This window comes from Periophthalmus magnuspinnatus, chromosome 17, assembly GCF_009829125.3.
Source record: "Periophthalmus magnuspinnatus isolate fPerMag1 chromosome 17, fPerMag1.2.pri, whole genome shotgun sequence".
Classification (NCBI taxonomy): Eukaryota; Metazoa; Chordata; class Actinopteri; order Gobiiformes; family Gobiidae; genus Periophthalmus; species Periophthalmus magnuspinnatus.
In genome coordinates this window covers 698,782-722,552 of record NC_047142.1, presented here as the reverse complement: position 1 = coordinate 722,552, position 23,771 = coordinate 698,782, and the positions used below count along the sequence as shown (strand labels likewise).

At 38.7% G+C, this 23,771-nt stretch overlaps 1 protein-coding gene across 4 annotated transcripts in view; it reads left to right on the top strand.

Annotated features, from left to right (window-relative positions):
- The window catches only part of LOC117385051 (adhesion G protein-coupled receptor L2-like), a 222,171-nt gene that overhangs the window by 166,148 nt on the left and 32,252 nt on the right, over positions 1–23,771 (top strand). For all 4 annotated transcript variants that reach the window (XM_033982292.2, XM_055228534.1, XM_055228535.1 and 1 more), the window contains 5 exons: positions 1,344–1,466; positions 3,802–4,007; positions 8,070–8,243; positions 15,281–15,490; positions 17,614–17,834. In XM_033982292.2, coding sequence (XP_033838183.1) covers positions 1,344–1,466; positions 3,802–4,007; positions 8,070–8,243; positions 15,281–15,490; positions 17,614–17,834 — 934 coding nt within the window. The remainder of the gene's footprint in view (positions 1–1,343; positions 1,467–3,801; positions 4,008–8,069; positions 8,244–15,280; positions 15,491–17,613; positions 17,835–23,771) is intronic.

Sequence of the window (23,771 nt, the reverse complement as noted above, 5' to 3'; positions counted from 1 at the left end):
GAAACACACTGAAATGGCGATCTCACAGACATAGCTAACATGCTAGTGCCGCGTTCCAAACAGGAAGTGATCATGGGCGCACTTCCTGGTCCATTGACTCTGGCTCCAATTCACTTTCTATTGAAAAATGTCGTCACTCTCTGTCTCTGCTGCTTCAGACTCATTTTGATCTTAAATGTTCATCTTAATCTACATGATCCTGGGGTTAATTTTTATTTATTTTTTTTGTTATTTTGACTATTTTTTAGGGGGTGTTTTTTGTTTTTTGAGGGGCTTTTGTTTGTTATCTTTATTTAGGTTTTTTGTTTTGTTATTTTGAGTTGGGTTTTTTTTGTTATTTTGAGGGTTATTTGTTTATTTTCTTTTTTTGTTTTTGTCATTTTGAGTTAATTTTTAGTTTTTTTAAACACTGTCCTCTCTATGTCTCTGCTGATTCAGACTCATTTTGGTCTTAAATGTTCATATTAACCCTCTACATGATCCTGGGGTTCATTTTTTTGAGTTATTTTGAGATTATTTTTAAAGTTTTTTGTTGTTTTTTTTGTTGTTTTTTTTTTTGAGGTTGTTGTTGTTGTTTTTTTAGTTTATTTTCTTTTTTTGTTATTTTGAGTTGTTTTTTCATTTTATTTTGAGTTGGGTTTTTTTTATTTTTAGTTTATTTTTTGATATTTTGAGAAACTGTCCTCTCTGTCCCTGCTGCTTCAGACTCATTCTGGTCTTAAATGTTCGTATTAACCCTCTACATGATCCTGGGGTTTTTATTTCACTATTGTGTCTGTAAATCAAGATATGAACATTAATAACAGACAAATCAGGTCCTTCTTTCCCCGACGTCGCTCCTGTTAGCAACAGCCTCGCTCCTGATTGGCTCTTTGGTTGCTATGATAGTTGTGGTCAGAATTCCTAATATTGAATTCTTGTCCAGATTCGCCGCTCGAGCCTCGATGAGCTTCATTTGACTGAAGCTGTGGTGACGTCAAACTCGCGTCTTTACACAGTTTATGTTTATGATTATTAGCGACGTGATGCTAACGGACTGTTTTATGTGTGAAAACGAGCGGCGATCAGAATGAGTCCAGTGAACATTTATGGACTCAAGACACAAGTGGTTCATCCATGTACACAAAAGGTTGCTGGATCAATTCCTGCTCTGTTTCTTGTGTCGTTGAGCGAGACACAAATCCCCAGGCCCCAGTGAACGTCTGATCATGGAGGTTAAAGGGGAGAGTTTAAAGGGGAGAGTTTAAAGGGGAGGTTAAAGGGTTAAAGCTAAAAGTACAGTGGATATAATTGATGCTGACCTCATATTTGACTGTAGCGTTTGTCCCTCTCTGTTGCCGTAGTGCTGGACGTGTACGTGATCAGCACAGACGGGCAGGTGCAGGACTTCAGGTTCCCTCAGAGCAGTAAAGGCGGAAGCTTCCTCCAACTGTCCTCCAACACGGTCAAAGCAAACAGCAAAAACGGTAAGAACCAAACTCTTCTTCTTTTTCTACTTCTGCCTCTGATTCTTCTGATTCTGTCTTCTTTCTTCTTTCGCTGCTTCTTCTGCCTTGTCTTCGTCTTCTGCTTTCTTCTTCTTCCTCTTCTTTTACTTCGTTCTTCCTCCTTCTTCAGATTTCTTCTTCTTCCTTTTCTTCTACTTCTTTCTTCTTTCTTCTGCTGCTTTTTCTTCCTCGTCTTTCTTTTTCTTTCTTCTTCTGTCATCTTTCTTCTGCTGCTTCTTCTGCCTTGTCTTCATCTTGTGCTTTCTTCTTCTTCCTCTTCTTCTACTTCTTCTTTCTTCTGCTGCTTTTTCTTCCTCATCTTTGTCTTTTTCTTTCTTCTTTCTTCTGCTTTTCTTCTGCCTTGTCTTTCTCTTCTTTGTTCGTCTTCCTCTTCTTCTACTTCTTCTTTCTCCTGCTGCTTCTTCTGCCACGTCTTTGTCCTCTTTTCTTCATCTTCCTCCTCTACTTCTTCTGCTTCTTCTTCTTCCTTCTTCCTCCTCCTTTTCGATCTTATATAAAAACAAATGAGTGAAATGTGCATTGACCTGATACATTTGCTCCAAATAAATAAATAAAATGAACTCAGACTGATCCATTTGTGAAAAACCTCCAGCTGTGAATCTTTAACGAGTTTTGACATTTCTGTGATAATAAGGACACAGGTCAAAGTTCACATTTTACACATTTGATTTTAGACTTGACAAAAAGCCTGAAGTTTGACCTGACAAAGTAATAAACACATTTCAGAAGACGCTAATGATCGAAGCCGCGGCGTTAGCATCTTTTTATGTAGAACACGACGGAATATTTTATTTTTAAAGGAAGTTACGGCGTTTCAAACATTCGTTAATTTCGTTTGGGGTTAATCTGCGTCTCTAAACTGCCCCTCAACTTTTAAGCCACGATTCAGCTTAATGTATTTTTGTTTCGCTCAGAATCACAGCCGCAGATAAAGAGGCTCCGTCTTTACCTTTAGGTATTGTTATTGACGCTAATGATGTAAACCCACCGTCTGTTATGGCTTATGGCTCTTTTTATTGGACAGTATATCGCGCTAATTGGATAACAGGGGACGCTAATGCTACAAACGGAAAAGTTGGGTTTTGCTCACAGGGGGCGCTGACAAGAGATTATACATGTTCTGATGGTTCTTAAAACTCGTCTTTTGACTTGATTTTACTTGAGGCTATCGTAAAACGTACCTTTAGTTCAATCATTGCCGTTTCCTTAAAAGCTGTTTTATGACTTTTGCATCATAAGTGTTTTTTTTTTACTTGTTTATGTGATTTAATGTCGTTTCCTCGTCACACACAGACCTGGAGTTGTGTTTTTTTGTTTCATTCTCACATGTTTAACACACAAACCTGCAGATTTACGCTCAGTTCTTGTCTCAAACATAAAAAAAACTCTGTTCCACCTTGTGATGTCATCATGTGGTGATACAGGGAGTGCTCCACTGTGTTTTTAAACTCCACACACCTACATTTATACAATCATTTGGATCATTTCAGTTCTGGAATTGCCAATTTCTATTGAACTAAAGGTTAAAAGCAACTTGAAAACTACCACTTCATGACATCACAAGGTGGAACAGAGCATTTTGAGCTTTGGAGATGTAAACAGGGATTTTTAAAAATTAATTTAAGTGATAATTTGAAAACATTTAGCATGATTAAAGTCTGGATGGACTAGGTTTTTATTGGTAAAGTTCTGTAAATAACATTAGTTGTGCTGTGTCAGTGTGAGCAGGTCTGTGTTTAACTTTATTTCACTTCAGATACAAAAACACAACAGAATTAGGTCAGACGGATCTGGGTATATTTGTAATGTTAGCAGTTATCTTAGCAGCTATGTTAGCAGTAATGTTAGCATATATTTCACTTGGCCAGGTATAAAAACACAGTGGTATTAGGTCAACTGGATTTAGATGTTTGTAATGTTAGCAGTTAGGTTAGCTGTTATGTTAGCAGTAAAGTTAGCATGTATTTCACTTATCCAAGTACAAAAACAAAATGGTATTAGGTCCACTCCATTTTGTTATGTTTGTAATGTTAAGAGTTATGTTAGCAGTAACGTTAGCATATATTTGACTTGGCCAGGTACAAAAACACAGTGGTATTAGGTCAGCTGGATTGGAATATGTTAGTAACGTTAGCAGTAATGTTAGCAGTAATGTTAGCAGTAATGTTAGCATTTATAAAAATCTCCTGCACTTAGCTCGTCCCGTTAGCGCCACCTGCCACATTAGCATTCTCCACATAATGACCCTTTTTCCTTCGCGGATGATGATAAATCTGTTCTTTCTTGGGCGCAGGTGTTGCTAAGCTGGTCTTCGTTCTGTACAAACACCTGGGGCAGTTCTTGAGCACCGAGAACGCCACGCTCCGAGGGCCGGGCGAGCCGAGCCGCCGCAACCTCTCGCTCACCGTCAACTCCCACATCCTGTCCGCCTCCATCACCAAAGAGTCGAGCCGCGTGTTCACCGCCGACCCGGTGATCTTTACTCTGGAGCACCTGGATGTAAGTCCTCCCTCCAGACGCCTCCTTCACTCACTCTCTCCCTCGCTCCCTCCCCTCGCTCCCTTCCCTCCTCTCTCTTCCCACCTCCCCTTGTTCCCTCTTTCCTCACTCCGTCGCTCCCTCCCTCCCTTCACTCTCGTCCTCCCCTCGCTCTCTTCCTCCCTCGCTCCTTCCCTCCCCTTGCTCCTCCCTCTCCTACCTCTGTCCCTCCATGTTTCTCCCTCCTTTCCTCCCTCACCCCCTTTTCTCACTCCGTCCCCTCGCTCCTTCCATCCTCTCCCTCACTCTGTCCCTCCCTCTCTCCCTCCCTCTCCTCCCTCTCCTCCTCTCCTCCCTCTCCTCCTCCTCCTCTCCTCCCTCTCCTCCTCCTCCTCCCTCCTTCTTCACTCTGAATAATCTCCACAGATGGAAATGTCACCTCAACCTTTACTGGAGCGACTGCTGTAAATAAACGGAAATATACAACAGACTTTAGATAAAACACATGTACTCAGTACTGTTACTTAAGTAAAAGTACAGACACAGAGGTAAAAAGAACTGAACAAATGTACTTAAGTAAAAGTATGAAGTACTGTTTAAACATGTGCGCTGAGTAAAAAGTGTAAAATGTGACACTGATTAAAAATATTTTGAGTCAATTTCTTAGTTTTTCTTCATAATTTTGTTTCTTTATTTCTGTTTTGGTCAAAGCCAAATCTTGAACTCTGACCTTTACATTTGCTGACCGATATATCGCGCCGATATTTGGCCTTTTTAGCGTATCATTTATCGAACTTAAACCTACAGCATAGGCCAGTTCTTTGTTTTGCTCGATTTGTTGCCTAAAACACACAAGGTCCAAGCTAAAAATTGAAACAATCTTCTTTTAGAACAGCCCAATCTTTGAGTATTTGTAAATCTTTGTTAAAATGTCCCTTGTTTGCTTTGGGTTTAAACAGCCTGACTCGTGTGTTGCAGTGTTGTGTAGTGTTGTTTCATGTTTTCTTTTATAATTGTACTTTCGCCTGTCCAGTTCTCCGGTGCAGCTGTGTGTGTTTTTAAATTTGCTTTAGAGATAAATTTGACTTGACACAAATCTGAAGCGACAGATTCACTAAACGTGATACACTGATGTTTTTAAAGGTCTGCGCCTCAAAACGGCTTAGGGCGAGTTTATAGTCAACTTTTATGACATAATTTCAGGAAAAGAAAAGAAATCCGCTGCTTGGCTCTGGATTATAAACAATCATTATCTGTATCGGTCATGAAAAGACTCCGGTCTGTTACAGTTTGTTTAAATGAAAATGATCCGTAGCTGTAAATATGTTTAAATATGTTTTATTGAATGATTCTTCTCAGGGTTTAATGTCGCTTCAGCTCAGCGGCTCATTCACACTGACGCTCAGATTAAGTGACAGATGTCGTTAGAACAGGAGGTTTATTCAAATGGACTGTTTGCAACGAGAGGTTATTTTTACAGCTAAATGTGTCCACAAAGTAAATCAAAGTGTTTTACAGAATCAGAAAGACGTTAAAATCACAATACAACAAATTAAAACATAAATAATCATCATAAAATGAACATTAAAAGAGAAGAAGAATAAAACTGAACAGAACTGAGCCTGAATTTAAACAGAGTCAAAGTCGAGTCTGTGTCACATCGACAGGATTAAACAAAAACTCAAACACTGAGTCAACATGTTTAGACCTGGTTTAGACCTGCTTTAGTCCTGGTTTAGTCCTGGTTTAGACCTGGTTTAGTCCTGCTTTAGTCCTGGTTTAATCCTGGTTTAGTCCTGGTTTAGACCTGGTTTAGTCCTGGTTTAGACCTGGTTTAGACCTGGTTTAGTCCTGGTTTAGTCCTGGTTTAGTCCTGGTTTAGTCCTGGTTTAGACCTGGTTTAGTCCTGGTTTAGTCCCGGTTTAGTCCTGGTTTAGTCCTGGTTTAGTCCCGGTTTAGTCCCGGTTTAGTCCTGGTTTAGTCCCGGTTTAGTCCTGGTTTAGTCCTGGTTTAGTCCCTGGTTTAGTCCCTGGTTTAGTCCCGGTTTAGACCTGGTTTAGTCCTGCTTTAGTCCTGGTTTAGTCTAAATCTCTTCAGATTCATTTCTGTCGTGTGAATGTGACGTTTTCAGTATCGATACTCGCTCAGATGAGTATCTAGTTTCGATATCAGTTTTAGTATCGATTATCATCTTATTTTCGATCCTTTTAACGTTTCTGTTTCACATCATTCATTCCACAGCTGCACAAACTCGTTCCTGTTTCAGATTAAACACGATGCGTCTGTGACAGAAGTTCATGTTTTGTGTTAAAGTGTTAAAATAAAATGGCGTCGTCCTCTGTCCTTTCACCGTCAGTAATTAATGAAACTATGTCAAAACTGTGAGTGTCTTTAAAGTGTGAGAGCTTTTTCCCCGAGGTGCTTTGTCTGATTAATTGTTGTCTTTTCCTCGCAATTTCATCTTTTTTATGACATTTTCACTGCTGCATGTGATCATAAACATTTGATCGTGAAAGAAAAACACTTTAAACAAACAAAAATAGACCTGACATTTGCATATTTACATAAAAGACGAGCCGTGTGTCTGTGCGTTCATGTTTAACCACAGACCGTGCGTAGAAATGGACATCGCTAACATGCTAACATGCTAACGTGCTAACCAATGTCACGTTCTTCCTAAACTTTTGATAAATGGGTTCAACGTCTCAACTGTCAAACTTCCACGCTGTAAAATGAGGCAGTTCTTTAATGAAACTCTTTGCTCCTTTATTTAAAATCCAAATTCTGTCTCATGAGAAAAGAAGAAAATTCGTTCGATCAATTTGAAACTTCCCTAAAGAGAAGGACGTCCATTTTCTTTGTCGTGTTTCAGGCTGATCTGCTCAGGGCGTTTTGTGATGGACGACGGTTGTTTTTCTTTCTGTGATGTAAATATTGAAAGGACAGAACGTTTATTTGTTGAATGTTTGTTTTTTCTAAATCCTTTGGGACGATTTTCACTTCAGGATTTTACATTTAACAGACTTCACCAGTGACGACACAAAATGTGAAACGATTTTAAATGTGATTTTTGTTTTTGGTAAATTCTTTATCCACAAGTTCAGATTCTTAAAAAACCAAACATCCTCACATTTTATAAACAACTTAGTTTATTTTTCTTCTTCCTCCTCCTCCTCCTCCTCCACCCCCTTCTCCTTCTTTTCCTTTCTTCTTCTTCCTGCTTTTTCTTTTTTCCTTCTTCTTCCTCTTCCTCCTCCTCCTCCTTCTTTCTCCTTCTCCTTCTTTTCCTTCTTCCTGCTTTTTCTTTTTTCCTTCTTCTCCTCCACCTCCTTCTCCTTCTTTACCTTTCTTCTTCTTTCTCCTCCACCTCCTTCTTTCTTCTTTTTCTTTTTTCCTTCTTCTTCTCCTCCTCCACCTCCTTCTTCTTTACCTTTCTTCTTCCTCCTCCTCCACCTCCTTCTCCTTCTTCTCCTTTCTTCTTCTTCCTGCTTTTTCTTTTTTCCTTCTTCTTCTCCTCCTCCACCTCCTTCTTTTCCTTCTTCTTCCTGCTTTTTCTTTTTTCCTTCTTCTCCTCCACCTCCTTCTCCTTCTTCACCTTTCTTCTTCTTCCTTTTTCTTTTTTCCTTCTTCCTCTTCTGTCTGTTCTCACTTTTGTTATGCCACAGATGTTGTCCACCTTTATTATTATTATTATTATTATTATTATTATAATTATTATAATTATTATTAACACATTTAAAAACTCTTAATCATCTCCTGTTCGCCGTCGTCTTCCAAACAGGAAGTGATCATGGAGCTGCTTCTGGCTCCAGTTCACTTTCTATTGATAAACTCTCCTCTCTTTGTACCTGCTGCTGTTCAGACTCTTTGTTTTGGTCTTAAATGTTCGTTAAACTCTCTCTACATGATCCTGGCGTTACCTTCATCATTCTCGCTCCTGATTGGCTCTTTGGTTGCTATGATACTCAGTCCAAATCCCAAATCCAGAACTCGGCTCCACATTCGCCCGAGTCCACTTCTTCATCCAGTCTGGGTGCATCTCAGCGCTCATTTAAATTTAAGTTTTTCTGTGTTTTTTTGCAGAAGGAGCACTATTACAACCCCAACTGCTCCTTTTGGAACTACTCAGAGCGGAGCATGATGGGATACTGGTCGACTCAGGGCTGCAAACTACTGGACACCAACAAGAGCCACACCACCTGCTCCTGTAACCACCTGACCAACTTCGCCATCCTCATGGCTCATCGAGGGAACGTGGTGAGTGGCGCTCGTTTACGTTTAAGTCCAGCAGAGCAGAGTTATGACGAGTTAAGATGATTTTTAAAACGAAAACCCAGAGATTTGTTTCAAGAGAGAACGAGCCTGGTGTGTCGGAGTTATTGGGTGTAACTTCAGTTCTATGAGTTTTTGATTTTTAAATATATTCTTGAAATGGACTTTATCTGATCTTTAGTCCTCGTAGCTACTGACAGAAGATTGACACAAATTTAAACGTGCTGGACCTAATTTTGTCTTAAAAATGTGAAAGACAAACGTACTGTACATTTTTGATTATTATATAAACCACATGAGATATTTACACAAAGACGACGCGGAAGGTTTTTTAAAAAAAATTTTTTATTTTAAACTGAAAATCGGCATCAACAAGACGTCAAAACGGGATGAACAGACCTGCAGGTTTAGAAAATAAAACGGCACCAACACGAGCCGTCTGCTTTTATTTCCTCTGAAGCTTTTGTCGTCTTTTTACATTGAAGTTCTTCTCGCTGTCGCCTCCAACGTCGCTCCATCGGTTCATTGATGTCAAACTTACGTGCAGTGGCTCTATTTCCTTCTTTGTTGGTCAAACGTTCGTGCAGTGGCTCTATTTCCTTTGTCAGTCAAACTTACGTGCAGTGACTCTATTTCCTTCTTTAATGGTCAAACTTACGTGCAGTGGCTCTATTTCCTTCTTTGTTGGTCAAACTTACGTGCAGTGGCTCTATTTCCTTCTTTGTTGGTCAAACGTTCGTGCAGTGGCTCTATTTCCTTCTTTGTTGGTCAAACTTACGTGCAGTGGCTCCATTTCCTTCTTTGTTGGTCAAACGTTCGTGCAGTGGCTCCATTTCCTTCTTTGTTGGTCAAACTTACGTGCAGTGGCTCTATTTCCTTCTTTGTTGGTCAAACTTACGTGCAGTGGCTCTATTTCCTTCTTGGACTCATTTCTTCGTGTGTTTTTCATGATGACGCTGTGTGTGATGCTCAAAATGTCAGTTCAAAATCAAAACAAGTTTATTCTTCAGCGCTGAATCTTTCCCCACGTCTGTCTCACTTTTGCGTTTACTGTTAGAGAGCGCCCCCCGGTGGACGTTAGCCAGTAAAAGTCTATAAATTAGCCGCACCGTTGTATAAACTGCAGGGTTCAGAGCGTGAGGAAAAAGTAGCGGCTTATAGTCTGAAATTTACGGTAGCTGATTTAAAAAAGTTTGCAGCGATCCAGAGTTATTCCCACTTTCCTCACATCCTAATTATTCACAGTGATGAGTTTAAAAGAGCTTTACAAAACTTTAAAAGGATGGAGTTTTGTCCTTGTTGTAAATTTAACAACCATGCTAACATGCTAACGGAAAATGCTCTGTAATTAGACGCAGACGGCAGAGCAGCGCCTTTATAGAACTTTGGATATATCCGTAGTTATTAAATAAAAAAGTATTGATTAGTAAAACAAACTGAGCCACCGATCTGAAGGTGACGCGTGATTTAAAGCGACAAGACTCCATTTTGTGAAACATAGAACCTTTAAATACATCCGCGGTGATATAAGATTTAAATCCGATAAAAAGCAGAACATAAAGATATTTGGAGCACTCCCGCACTGACTCTGACACCTCGGTCGCTCTTTCGCGACGTCTTTTTGCGTTAACCGGCCCCCCGCTTTGTTACAGTCCAGCCGAGGTCGTTCTTCCGTTTCGCTGATAGATTTTCGCGCGCGCTCCAAGAACGGCATTTCAGTCAAGATAATTAGATTGTTGGCGGCGTTCGCGGGGACGAGGGCCGAGCGAAAAGAGGTGCTGTCACTTTAAAAGAACAAGATAGTGAATCAGAGCGGAATACTGCAATACTATTACTACATACTATATACTGCATACTATTACTACATACTATATACTGCGTACTATTACTACATACTATATACTGCGTACTATTACTACATACTATATACTGCATACTATTACTACATACTATATACTGCGTACTATTACTACATACTATATACTGCGTACTATTACTACATACTATATACTGCATACTATTACTACATACTATATACTGCGTACTATTACTACATACTATATACTGCGTACTATTACTACATACTATATACTGCATACTATTACTACATAGTATATACTGCATACTATTACTACATACTATATACTGCATACTATTACTACATACTATATACTGCATACTATTACTACATAGTATATACTGCATACTATTACTACATAGTATATACTGCGTACTATTACTACATACTATATACTGCGTACTATTACTACATACTATATACTGCATACTATTACTACATACTATATACTGCGTACTATTACTACATACTATATACTGCGTACTATTACTACATACTATATACTGCATACTATTACTACATACTATATACTGCGTACTATTACTACATACTATATACTGCGTACTATTACTACATACTATATACTGCGTACTATTACTACATACTATATACTGCATACTATTACTACATACTATATACTGCATACTATTACTACATACTATATACTGCATACTATTACTACATAGTATATACTGCATACTATTACTACATACTATATACTGCATACTATTACTACATACTATATACTGCATACTATTACTACATACTATATACTGCGTACTATTACTACATACTATATACTGCGTACTATTACTACATACTATATACTGCGTACTATTACTACATACTATATACTGCATACTATTACTACATACTATATACTGCATACTATTACTACATACTATATACTGCATACTATTACTACATACTATATACTGCGTACTATTACTACATAGTATATACTGCATACTATTACTACATACTATATACTGCGTACTATTACTACATAGTATATACTGCGTACTATTACTACATAGTATATACTGCGTACTATTACTACATACTATATACTGCGTACTATTACTACATAGTATATACTGCATACTATTACTACATACTATATACTGCATACTATTACTACATAGTATATACTGCGTACTATTACTACATAGTATATACTGCGTACTATTACTACATAGTATATACTGCGTACTATTACTACATACTATATACTGCGTACTATTACTACATACTATATACTGCGTACTATTACTACATACTATATACTGCATACTATTACTACATACTATATACTGCATACTATTACTACATAGTATATACTGCATACTATTACTACATACTATATACTGCGTACTATTACTACATACTATATACTGCATACTATTACTACATACTATATACTGCGTACTATTACTACATACTATATACTGCATACTATTACTACATACTATATACTGCGTACTATTACTACATACTATATACTGCGTACTATTACTACATACTATATACTGCGTACTATTACTACATACTATATACTGCATACTATTACTACATACTATATACTGCATACTATTACTACATACTATATACTGCATACTATTACTACATACTATATACTGCATACTATTACTACATACTATATACTGCATACTATTACTACATACTATATACTGCGTACTATTACTACATACTATATACTGCGTACTATTACTACATACTATATACTGCGTACTATTACTACATACTATATACTGCATACTATTACTACATACTATATACTGCATACTATTACTACATACTATATACTGCATACTATTACTACATACTATATACTGCGTACTATTACTACATAGTATATACTGCATACTATTACTACATACTATATACTGCGTACTATTACTACATAGTATATACTGCGTACTATTACTACATAGTATATACTGCGTACTATTACTACATACTATATACTGCGTACTATTACTACATAGTATATACTGCATACTATTACTACATACTATATACTGCATACTATTACTACATAGTATATACTGCGTACTATTACTACATAGTATATACTGCGTACTATTACTACATAGTATATACTGCGTACTATTACTACATACTATATACTGCGTACTATTACTACATACTATATACTGCGTACTATTACTACATACTATATACTGCATACTATTACTACATACTATATACTGCATACTATTACTACATAGTATATACTGCATACTATTACTACATACTATATACTGCGTACTATTACTACATACTATATACTGCATACTATTACTACATACTATATACTGCGTACTATTACTACATACTATATACTGCATACTATTACTACATACTATATACTGCGTACTATTACTACATACTATATACTGCGTACTATTACTACATACTATATACTGCATACTATTACTACATACTATATACTGCATACTATTACTACATACTATATACTGCGTACTATTACTACATACTATATACTGCGTACTATTACTACATACTATATACTGCATACTATTACTACATACTATATACTGCATACTATTCATATTATCACGAGTAATTCTGTTTCACCTGTGGTCCGTGTCTAATGCTCATGAGAATCGTACATGGAAGAAGGAGAAGAGACAGAAAAGAAGAAGAAACAGAAAAGAAGAAACAGAAAAGAAGAAGAAACAGAAAAGAAGAAGAAGAAACAGAAAAAAAGAAGAAACAGAAACCGAAAAGAAGAAGAAACAACAGAAAAGAAACAGAAGAAGAAACAGAAACAGAAAAGAAGAAGAAGAAGAAACAACAGAAAAGAAACAGAAAAGAAACAGAAGAAGAAGAAGAAGAAACCTGCAGCTTAAACTTATGTCTGTCGTTCTCTTGAAGTGGCGTCGTGATCCTTTTGGTCGTGAAACCCAATTACAATCCAATTACATGATAAATAGCATGTGTAGCAAGGCATCCTGGGTAAATGTGCGCTTCATTTAAAAACGCCGCTGAACTCCCAGGTCCCGTGTCATTTGTCTTAACCTCGACCTTAAAACCACAAGCTCCGAAACCCGACCCCCCCGAAGCCTCGCCAAACCAATTCTCCGGCAAATCACCTCAAAAGCGACTCCTGCCTTCAATAAAATTACAAATATCACAGACGGAATGAGTTTCTCTTGAGCCGACTCTGTCCTTGGACAAAAAAAATCTGACTTTTTACTTAAAATGAAAAACCTCAGAACTCTTGAGAAACGGTGGCATTTGACTCCCACATTAAAGGGACGTGCACGTGCGGCCGGGACATCAAAAGGTGGCAGATGTTTGCGGTCATTTTTCATCCCCTTTAAGACGTCTGTTCTTTACGGCGTCGACGGCACAAGTGGCACTTAAAGGTAGAGCGCGAGCCACAGGGTTGTTTTAAAGTTCAGGAGCGGAAGAGTCGAAGGATCTGGACTGAAAAAAGAAGCTCAGAGTAAAACTGGAGACTGAAAAGGTGAAATGTTGAGTTTTTCCACATCGAGTTTGAAAACGTCTGCTCAATGTTCAGGGTAAAGTATTAAGTAAATTGAGTTATAAATGTGTTAAAGTCACATTATTGGTTTGACACAAGCAGTTCATGCCAATAGGACAAGTTACTGGTCAGATCTGTGCAAAGGCGACCCTCTTCAGAGTAAGATTTAAACGACTTTTATTATGAAAAACTGACTCTTTTGAGCTTTAAGCCGTGTTCAAATATCGTTAGCGCATAAAAAACAGACCTGGAGTTGTGTTTTGTTTCATTCACACACATTTGAGTCACATCTCCAAAGCTCAAACTGCTCAGTTCCACCTTATGATGTCATCAAGTGGTAGTTTTCAAGTTAACAGCTCCTTTTTTTTACCTTTTTGTTAAGTATAAATCAGCAGAAGCTGAAATGATCCAAATGATTCTAGAAATGAAGGTGTGTGGAGTTTAAAAACACAGCGAAGCACTTCCTGTTTAACCACATGATGACATCACGAGGTGGAACAGAGTGTTTTCAGTTACAAATCTGCAGGTTTGTGTGTTAAACATGTGAGAATGAAACAAAAAACACAACTCCAGGTCTGTGTGTGACGAGGAAACGACGAGCAATTAAAACAGATCAGAAAACAGCGAAATACGGAAGTAATTCAGTTAAAATATTTAATTGGATGAATGTAAAAGAGCTTTAATGCTGTACAGCGGAACATTCCAGGCAAACAATAACAACAATAACAATCAATCGAGACAAGCAGGTAGCAAACCTCCCACCAAAAAATGAAAAAACAAAAACTAACCACTGGTGTGAACACGTATGAATCAGTCTGAGTGATGACATGATTACACCAGATGCCCTTCCTGACTTGAACTTGAAGATTCGTTCTCTCACAAAGAAAAGAAACTCTCAAGCTTTGTATAAGAAAAGAAAAAAAATCTATTTAACCCAGAAATCGCACAGAACGGCAGAAAAACAGGTTGAACTGACCTTGAAGAAAAGGCGAGATAAAGTGACGCAACGTTTTGTTTTTATCGAACGAACATGTGACACGAGACGAGACGTGTCACGATTATCACGGACAAAATAATTATGATTAACGATTATATCACGGTAACGATTCAAAATGCTCTGGATGTGAATCATTAAAGAACCGTTATAGTTTTGTCCTTCGTCGTCGGTGAAAACGGCTGCGATCAAACGGAGAATGTTCTGGATGTGCAGGGCCGTCAACGGAAATTTAGGGGGCCCCGGGGTAAGACGTCACACGTGGGCCCCCCTAATACAAATTAATAGGAAGAAGGTCCAATTTTGGGCCCTTAAACGCCGGGACAACAGACCTCTTTGTCGTTTTTTTGTTTTTTTTTCTTTTGCACGTTCAGGTGATATAACGCCGATTATTTTTGTTAGCGATTATGTAAAATGTCCCACAAATGATGATTATTGTTTATTCTCCCATCCCTATTAGCATACATAACACTCAGAACTAGCTTAATGCGAAAAAAAAAAGAAAAAAAAGACCCAAAATCCATCACTTTCTCCATCGTTAACGGGAGAAAATCACTTGAATTGTAATCTCCATAGCAACGTGCTTTTACCGCCGGCCGCTTTTGTGATGTCGTCGTCTTCTTCTTCTCCCACAGGCCGACGGTAGTGTCCACGAGCTGCTGCTGACCGTCATCACTCGTATGGGCATCGCCGTGTCTCTGGTGTGTCTGGCCATCAGCCTCTTCACCTTCTGCTTCTTCAGGGGTCTGCAGAGCGACCGCAACACCATCCACAAGAACCTCTGCCTCAACCTCTTCATCGGAGAACTCGTCTTCCTCGTCGGCATCAACATGACCGAGCCCAAGGTACGAGAGTTAGACGCGTTTGGAGTGACGGGGCAAACGGGGCAAATGGGGCGAACGGGGGGAAAAGGGGCGAAGGATGTGAGTTTAATCACCAAAAAGAAGTCAGTCTAGGCTTAATACCCCAGAGAAGTAAAATACCTCCTCTTTAATTAAATACCTCCTCTTTAATACCCCTCAGGAGTAAATACCTCCTCTTTAATACCCCATAGAAGTAAATACCTCCTCTTTAATACCTTTTGGAAGTAAATACCTCCTCTTTAATACCCCAGAGAAGTAAATACCTCCTCTTTAATACCCCACAGAAGTAAATACCTCCTCTTTAATACCCCATAGAAGTAAATACCTCCTCTTTAATACCCCAGAGAAGTAAATACCTCCTCTTTAATACCCCAGAGAAGTAAATACCTCCTCTTTAATACCCCATAGAAGTAAATACCTCCTCTTTAATACCCCAGAGAAGTAAATACCTCCTCTTTAATACCCCACAGAAGTAAATACCTCCTCTTTAATACCCCAGAGAAGTAAATACCTCCTCTTTAATTAAATACCTCCTCTTTAATACCCCATAGAAGTAAATACCTCCTCTTTAATACCCCACAGAAGTAAATACCTCCTCTTTAATACCCCATAGAAGTAAATACCTCCTCTTTAATACCCCACAGAAGTAAATACCTCCTCTTTAATACCCCACAGAAGTAAATACCTCCTCTTTAATACCCCACAGAAGTAAATACCTCCTCTTTAATACCCCAGAGAAGTAAATACCTCCTCTTTAATACCCCACAGAAGTAAATACCTCCTCTTTAATACCCCAGAGAAGTAAATACCACCTCTTTAATACCCCAGAGAAGTAAATACCTCCTCTTTAATACCCCACAGAAGTAAATACCTCCTCTTTAATACCCCACAGAAGTAAATACCTCCTCTTTAATACCCCACAGAAGTAAATACCTCCTCTTTAATACCCCACAGAAGTAAATACCACCTCTTTAATACCCCAGAGAAGTAAATACCTCCTCTTTAATACCCCACAGAAGTAAATACCTCCTCTTTAATACCCCACAGAAGTAAATACCTCCTCTTTAATACCCCACAGAAGTAAATACCTCCTCTTTAATACCCCACAGGAGTAAATACCTCCTCTTTAATACCCCACAGAAGTAAATACCTCCTCTTTAATACCCCAGAGAAGTAAATACCACCTCTTTAATACCCCAGAGAAGTAAATACCTCCTCTTTAATACCCCACAGAAGTAAATACCTCCTCTTTAATACCCCACAGAAGTAAATACCTCCTCTTTAATACCCCACAGAAGTAAATACCTCCTCTTTAATACCCCACAGAAGTAAATACCTCCTCTTTAATACCCCACAGAAGTAAATACCTCCTCTTTAATACCCCACAGAAGTAAATACCTCCTCTTTAATACCCCACAGAAGTAAATACCTCCTCTAATACCCCACAGAAGTAAATACCTCCTCTTTAATACCCCATAGAAGTAAATACCTCCTCTTTAATACCCCATAAAAGTAAAATACTTCCTCTTTAATACCCCACAGAAGTAAATACCTCCTCTTTAATACCCCATAAAAGTAAAATACTTCCTCTTTAATCTTTCATGTCGTTACTTTATAGACACATTCATCATGAACCACGTGGTAATTTCATAACGTTGTGATGTCACACAAACGCAGCCTAATCAAACTATTAAAATACATTAATTTTCAAAAATACAAACTGAAATTGCACCGAGTCATGAGCGAAAAGGCCAATCACCTCCAATTTTTCCATCAATACAAAAAATTCAAATTGAAATTCTGAGTTGTGTCTCATTCAAAAGAACATTCTGTGCTTTGAGTGTGAATCAGCTTCATTCTGAACTTTCAATTTCAGTTTTTTTTTTTTTTTTTTGCTCATGGCGTTTTTTTAAAGAATCTCAACCAACGCCAAAATGAGTCACTTCTCGTGCGACACAAAAGGTAAAACAGCTGCAGTTTAGCCTATTCACCAAACACATTAAGATCATCAATATCAGGTCTTTGGGCGGAATAAGTCGAGTTTTTCCATAAATCGTTCCCATTTGAAAGCCGCTCTCACCTTTGTGCGTGTTTCTTCCTGTCAGCTGGTGTGCTCCATCATCGCCGGCCTCCTCCACTTCTGTTTCCTGGCGGCGTTCGCGTGGATGTGCCTGGAGGGGGTGCAGCTGTACCTCATGCTGGTGGAAGTATTCGAGAGCGAGTTCTCCAGAAGAAAGTACTACTACATCTCCGGCTACCTCTTCCCGGCCGCCGTGGTGGGGATCTCCGCCGCCATCGACTACCGGAGCTACGGCACACAGCGGGCGTGAGTGGAGAGGGGCGGCGTGGGGATAGAAACACGAGGAGCGAGTGTCCAAAAGAAGATTTAGTGAATGTTTAACGGACAATATTACGATATTTTCAGATTTCAAATGTTTTCTCGTCAAAAAACAGACCTGGAGTTGTGTTTTTTTTTTTGTTTCATTCACACGTTTAAACACAAAAAACCCTGCAAATTTAAGCTGAGTTCTTTTCTCAAACTGAAAACACTCTGTTCCACCTTGTGATGTCATCATGTGGCGATACAGGAAGTGCTCCACTGTGTTTTTAAACTCCACACACCTTCATTTATAGAATCTTTTGGATCATTTCAGCTCTGGAGTTGTCACTTATCTCGACTGAACTAAAGGTAAAACGTAGTCGTTAACTTGAAAACTATCACTTGATGACATCACTAGGTGGAACAGAGCTTTTTGCGCATGTGTGAATGAAGCAAAACACAACTCCAGGTCTGTTTTTGAGGAGGTAACGGCGTTAGAACATGATTTAAAGCTCAATTTTGCGTAATATTGAACCTTTAAAATGCGTTTGACAGGTTTTCACGTTTACTTTTATGACTTTGATAAATATTTTTCAGTTTTACATCAGTTAAGTGGCAAGAAAAACTTCAGAAAGTATCTGCGAGTTCTAAAACTGAACCTCTCCTCCCTGTTTTCCCACCAGTTCAAACCTTCATTTAACAAAATAAAAGCATTTTCATTTATTTTTATTTTTCTAATCATAACTACGGCGTCATCTCGACATGTTTTGGCGCTCGTTCAGATCATAGTTGCTTGGTAACAGTGATGGAAACACGTGCGGCTCGAGTCCAAGCTATTCACAGGTTGGTGGTGCGATTCCAGCTCCCACAGATCAATGCTGTTGTTGTGTCCTTGGGCAAGACACTTAACCTCCTCGCCCCAGTGTCTGTGTGTGTGAATGTGTGAGTAGTTTGTTGATATAAAGAGCTTTGAGTGAGTTGAAGTTGGAAAATCTCTAAAACATACCACTTAAAACAGAAAAAAGTTGGTTAGATTTTTAGTAAACTCTTAAATCCACTGGTCCCTGGTTTATCGGGGGATTATGTTCCAAAAATAATCCACAATAAAACGAAATCCACGAAGTATCATCTTAATTTTTTTAAACTCTCTCAAAGTTCAAACCTTCGTAGGCGTCTTTGTCGGTGCAGAACGTTTCATCGACATTGTGGGTTTTGTCGGGGAGAAAACAAATCACAAACATACAGTGGTTTACCGTCCCTTAGCCAATCAGGACGCAGGACACGGCGCACGTTCAAACGCAAAATTACACTTAAAAAATCCGCGAAACAGGCGAGTGAGGCACCACTGTTTTACGATTTCAATCTTATGACAGTTCATGTTTATTTCAGTCTTTAAAATAACTAAAGCCACGTGCAGTTGATAAAAGCTCATTCTTCACTGTGATTGGTTGAATCCACCTGTCACTCACTCAGGACGTGGACCAATAGGAGGAGAGGACGCTGCAGTGAACAAAAAAGCAGAGATGTCACAACATGGCGACTTCTGACGTTTTTGATTTTGGGTTTTTGTCACCGTAGCGTTCAGCCCGACGGTGTGTGCGTTTTTATGGATCATACGCTGGAAAAAATCCACGAAACAGCGACGCCGCAAAAGGTGAACCGCGTTTTCGTGAGGGACAACTGTATAATGACGTGGGCGATGTTGTTTTTGGAGGATTTGTTGGACATGTAAGCGCCGTATAAGTGCGTTTGTGACATGTTGAGAAACTGTACTCATTCACAGATCAATCTTCAGCTTTTTTGCCATTTATTTCTTGGAGGCAAACGGCGATAATTCTGTTTGATGATTTTGGCGGTGGAAGGATTAGACGTATTTATTCAAATTTACTATGGAACATTAGCATCAGGATCTGACTGTCAGCTCCACTCGCATTTGTGCTGATTTATGAGACAAATTACAATTTTCAACATTAAGATTATCTACGGCTGTTGCGTTTCTGATTATTTTTTTGTAAGTAGTAGTCGTGGTGAATTTAAAGACACAGTGTGTAACTTTTCTGGAATGTTCACAGTTTGGTATTGAACATTTTTATCTTGCATTTATTGAATTACACTTGTATTTACTGTTAAAAATAGCTTGAAAAAAATGATTCTTACTGTGATTTGGGCAGCCTCTCCACAGATCTGACCTGGTAGACTAGTTTATATTGTTGAACATTCCAGGAAAAGCAAAACAATCTCCATGGACCCTCTGAAAAGTTACATAGTGCCTCTTTAAATGATCCGGTTATTTATGTAACCCACTTCAGGGCATGTACGCGTCGCCTCTATGTTCAATGGAGCTGAGATGAAGAACAATGGACACGGTGATCGTAGTAAAAGTAAAAGTATGAAACAGTGTAATACAATTACACATATGGGCCTAAATAATCAAAGCAGAGGATCCGTCGTATGAGGAGGTAGGAGGCCAAAGGACCTCATGGACCTCATCAACCTCGAACATCAGGACTGTGCATCAAAAAAACAGACCTGTATTTGCAAAACATGTTTTATAATCTGATTCTCACGTGTGGAAGTTCATTAGATTCACATAAAGTTCCTATAAAAGGTACAACATAAATTTATCTTCTCAAATCGGAGATAACTAAATATATTTAAGTAGGGAACATCATTACTTTCCCAATAAATGTCTCCTATAGTTAAAATATGATTTTAATAGTAAATCCCATTAAATGTAATTTGATCACATTTTGCCAAAGTGTTCACTTATTCATGAAAACACATTTTTACAATTAAATACATAAACATTTCTGTATCTTCTCAGTTTGTAACAGGATTTAAGATAAAACAAATGAAATACATCGTTTTAAATAACAAAAAAAAATCACAGCTTTGCTGGTTTTACTTCATTTAGATAAATTATAATGACAATTTTATCTTCAAATACTTTCGACTTTAACCCAGAGTCACGTTTAGCGACTCTTTTCAGTGTAAAATGATCCAAACTGCAGCTTTAATGGCACGTTACATATCACCATGAATGATCCTTCTCACACAATCAATGAAATGGATTAGCAAAACATTTCTTTACAAAATGAACTCAAAATGTGCAAAGAATCTAAAACGATGAGCTAACACGCCCAAAAGTCTGAATACAGTCTGAGAACACGAGAGCGCGACAGGACGATTAACTCAATCAAATTAAAAGTGCGTCTTCAGTGGTTCTTTCGCCTCTAAACAGGAGTTTTAATCATATTAGAACATAAACTTCAACATTTGTCATTTTTAAAGACATTGTATTTCGACTTTCATACGTTTCTTTCTTTTTCAACCAAACGTGAGACGAAAGGCTGAGCTCTGTGCAACTGTCTGCATGTTCATAATAAAAACACTTATAAAATAAAAACACTTATAAAATAAAAACACTTATGTAAAACGTGAAATAAAACAATATTTTTAACTATAACCAGGCAGGTTACATTTATTTTAGTGCGCAGCGATTACCTCCATAAATCTTGTTCTGGCCACAGTCTGTTTATATAAGTGGACGTCGCTAACCTGCCGCCGCCGTGTTCTAAACAGGAAGTGATCGTGTGCACTTCCTGCTCCTCTACATGATCCTGGGGTTCATTTTTTTTTAGTTATTTTGAGTTTATTTTATTTTTATTTTATTTTTAGTTATTAGTGACAGCGGCTCAGTGGTTGAGTGTTGGTCCCAACCCGAAGGTCAGAGGATCGAGTCCCGCTCGGACCAAGTGGTGTGTGTGTGAATGATGGTGGTGGTCGGAGGGGCTGATGGTGCAGATTGGCAGCCTCGCTTCCGTCAGTCTGCCCCAGGGCAGCTGTGGCTACAATAGTAGTTTACCATCACCAAGTGTGAAAATGAAAGTGTGAAAATGAATGAATAATGAGTCTAGTGTGGAGCTTTGAGAGGCTTTGACAAGCGCATTACAAGTGTAAGACATTATTATTTTGAGTTTTTTTTTTGTGTTTTTTTTTTGCTTTTTTTTAGTTATTTTGAGGGTTGTTTTTTTAGTTTATTTTTTGTTTTTTTAAAACTGTGCCCTTTCTGTGTCTCTGCTGCTTCAGACTCATTCTGGTCTTAAATGTTCGTATTAACCCTCTACATGATCCTGGGGTTTTTATTTCACTATTGTGTCTGTAAATCAAGATATGAACATTAATAACAGACAAATCAGGTCCTTCTTTCCCCGAGGTCGCTCCTGTTTGATTGACAGCGTTGCTAAGCGCCCGCTCCCTGTTAAACCAGCAGTGTGGGCGGGAAGAGACGTTACCTTCAACAGCCTCGCTCCTGATTGGCTCTTTCGTTGCCATGACACTCGTGGTCAGAATTCCAAATATGAAACTCTGCTCCAGATTCGCCGCTCGAGCCTGGACGAGCTTCATTTGGAGCTGAAGCTGCGGTGACGTCAGACTCTTTCAGTCTGTGGTCAGGGCCTGGCTCTGTCACGACTTTTTAAAGATCTCAGCTCCTCGGCGGTCAGGGAGTTGAACGAGACGGCCACAAGAATGCGTTTTAACATCGTCGCTGAAGTTGAAAGTGAAAGAGCCGTCTTCAAAAGCAACCCAGAAGGTGTTTCATATCTAAAGGGGGTTTTTGTGAGTCATGTTTCAGTGTTGGAGCGAGTGCCGCTGTGTTGGTGTCGGTTCTATTTATTCTTGTGGGCGTAGATCTGAGGTCACTTCCAGAGTTTGACATCTGGGGGCATTAAACCACAGGGCAGCTCCACTTTACAGTCTATGATGTTCAACGTGAACTACTCAAACTATTTTTACGTATTGACCCGGGACGGTCCCAGTTTTGAGCCCTGTGTCCTCTGTCCCAGCAGATTTATGCAAAACCCAACCCAGAAAAGTCTCAGGTGTTTCTATTTTTCATCAATTTGATCCGTGCCAAAAAGAAAGAGAGAAATAAACTCATTTGTTTAGTCAAAATACAGACAAATGTGTAACTCAATTGTACTGAAGTCTGTCAGATTTATCTCCAGTCAAATAAAACTCATCAAACGCAGCAGTTATAGCGGCTCATTTGGACCCGAGTTGAGCGCGATTATCAGAGCAACGAAAGAAAGAAGGACCTGATTTGTCTGTTTTTAATGTTCAGATCTTGATTTACAGACACAATAGTGAAATAAAAACCCCAGGATCATGTAGAGGGTTAATACGAACATTTAAGACCAGAATGAGTCTGAAGGACAGAGACAGAGAGAGGACAAAAAAAAACAACCAAAAAATCAAAAAAAAAAAAAAAAAAAAATATACTCAAAATAACTAAAAAAAACAAAAACAAAAAAACATCAAAATTACCAAAAAAAAAAAACAAAAAAAAAAACAAACCTCAAAATTAAAACCCCAGGATCATGTAGAGGGTTAACACAAACACTGTTGATGGAGCCAGAATCGCGCTCGTGCTCACTTCCTCTTTGCGACGTGGCGGCTAGCACGTTAGCTGTGTCCGTTTACATATACAGTCCACGCTTTTGACCAAGGCCGGTGTCAATATTGCAACAGTGGGCGGGATATTGATCTTCTGACAGCGGCGTTCTCTCTGTCCGTGCACGTGTGGATGTAATGGGATCGGAAAAAGCGTAAGCGCCGCGGCTCCTGGACAAACGCTCTCCATGTCACTGTGAGAAGAAGAGTGGGCCGTGTGCAAAACCACAACATTAATGACTACAGCGGCGAGCGTCTCTGGCCCGCTGGGTTCTGTAGTCTTTGCATGTGGATAATTGCTGGCCTTGTCAGTTAAAGAAGTTTCTGCAGTTCTCGGAGCAGCGGGCCGTGTGATTTGTACCACTGCAGTCCCTGGTTTATGGGGTTTAAGTCCAACCCTTTTTTTAAGTCTCGTTGCTTAATTTTAGGCCTTTGGTTTTGTAGCGTGAGATATCGTTTCAGTAGCGTATTCGGATATTTGCAGCGTGA